General features: G+C 37.6%; 1 protein-coding gene across 1 annotated transcript in view; it reads right to left on the bottom strand.

Annotated features, from left to right (window-relative positions):
- Positions 1 to 194: 194 nt before the first annotated feature.
- The window catches only part of LOC119586409 (leucine carboxyl methyltransferase 1-like), a 57837-nt gene continuing 57400 nt past the window's right edge, over positions 195 to 631 (bottom strand). Inside the window, exon 3 of the mRNA XM_037935131.1 lies at positions 195 to 435. Within this exon, the coding sequence (XP_037791059.1) occupies positions 204 to 435 (232 nt within the window). The 3' untranslated portion in view covers positions 195 to 203. The remainder of the gene's footprint in view (positions 436 to 631) is intronic.

Here is a 631-nt window from a genome sequence, read left to right as displayed (position 1 = left end):
TGCTTGTTTTCAATTCACTCTACAATGGGAGATATACATTAAAGCTATTGAGTCTGCAATGTCAGGCCCCAGTTATTCAGAGATGTTATAACCAATAACTTAAAATCCCTCAGAAACTGGTCACAACTTACAGTGGGGTACTTTTTCAAGCCAAAGGGTTATTAAAAAAAGAACATAAAAAATTCAATTTACCATTTCATAATTTACAAAGAAGCAGACTTAAACTTTTCTGCAATCCACTGTAAGAGCTGTGAAGACTTGCTGGTGTTCATGTACACCAGGACACACTCAGCCAAGAAGAGGGTAGGGAGTGAGTAGTCCAAGTCTGATTCCTTAATCTTGGCTTCCACCTCTGTGATGTTTCTGAGATCGACTCCTGTCAGCTTGTAGGTGTGCGCATGAAGGTTGTTCCTATTGAGCTTGACATCATAATCTGAGAGCAGGAGGTAAAGTCTTGGGTAAAAGTTTGAAAAAACATTAAGAGAGTATGGAGAAGTGATGCTCATCTTTTCATCAAAGCAAAAAGAGAGAAAGGAAGGATGTTTTATATCTTGATATCTCATTAAGTTTATCCAGAAACAGGCTTCTGAGATAAAAATTGAAAATGTATTTAACCAACCGCCACAGAAAA

This window comes from Penaeus monodon, chromosome 21 (assembly GCF_015228065.2).
Source record: "Penaeus monodon isolate SGIC_2016 chromosome 21, NSTDA_Pmon_1, whole genome shotgun sequence".
Taxonomy (NCBI): Eukaryota; Metazoa; Arthropoda; class Malacostraca; order Decapoda; family Penaeidae; genus Penaeus; species Penaeus monodon.
This window is presented reverse-complemented; position numbering and strand designations above follow the sequence as displayed.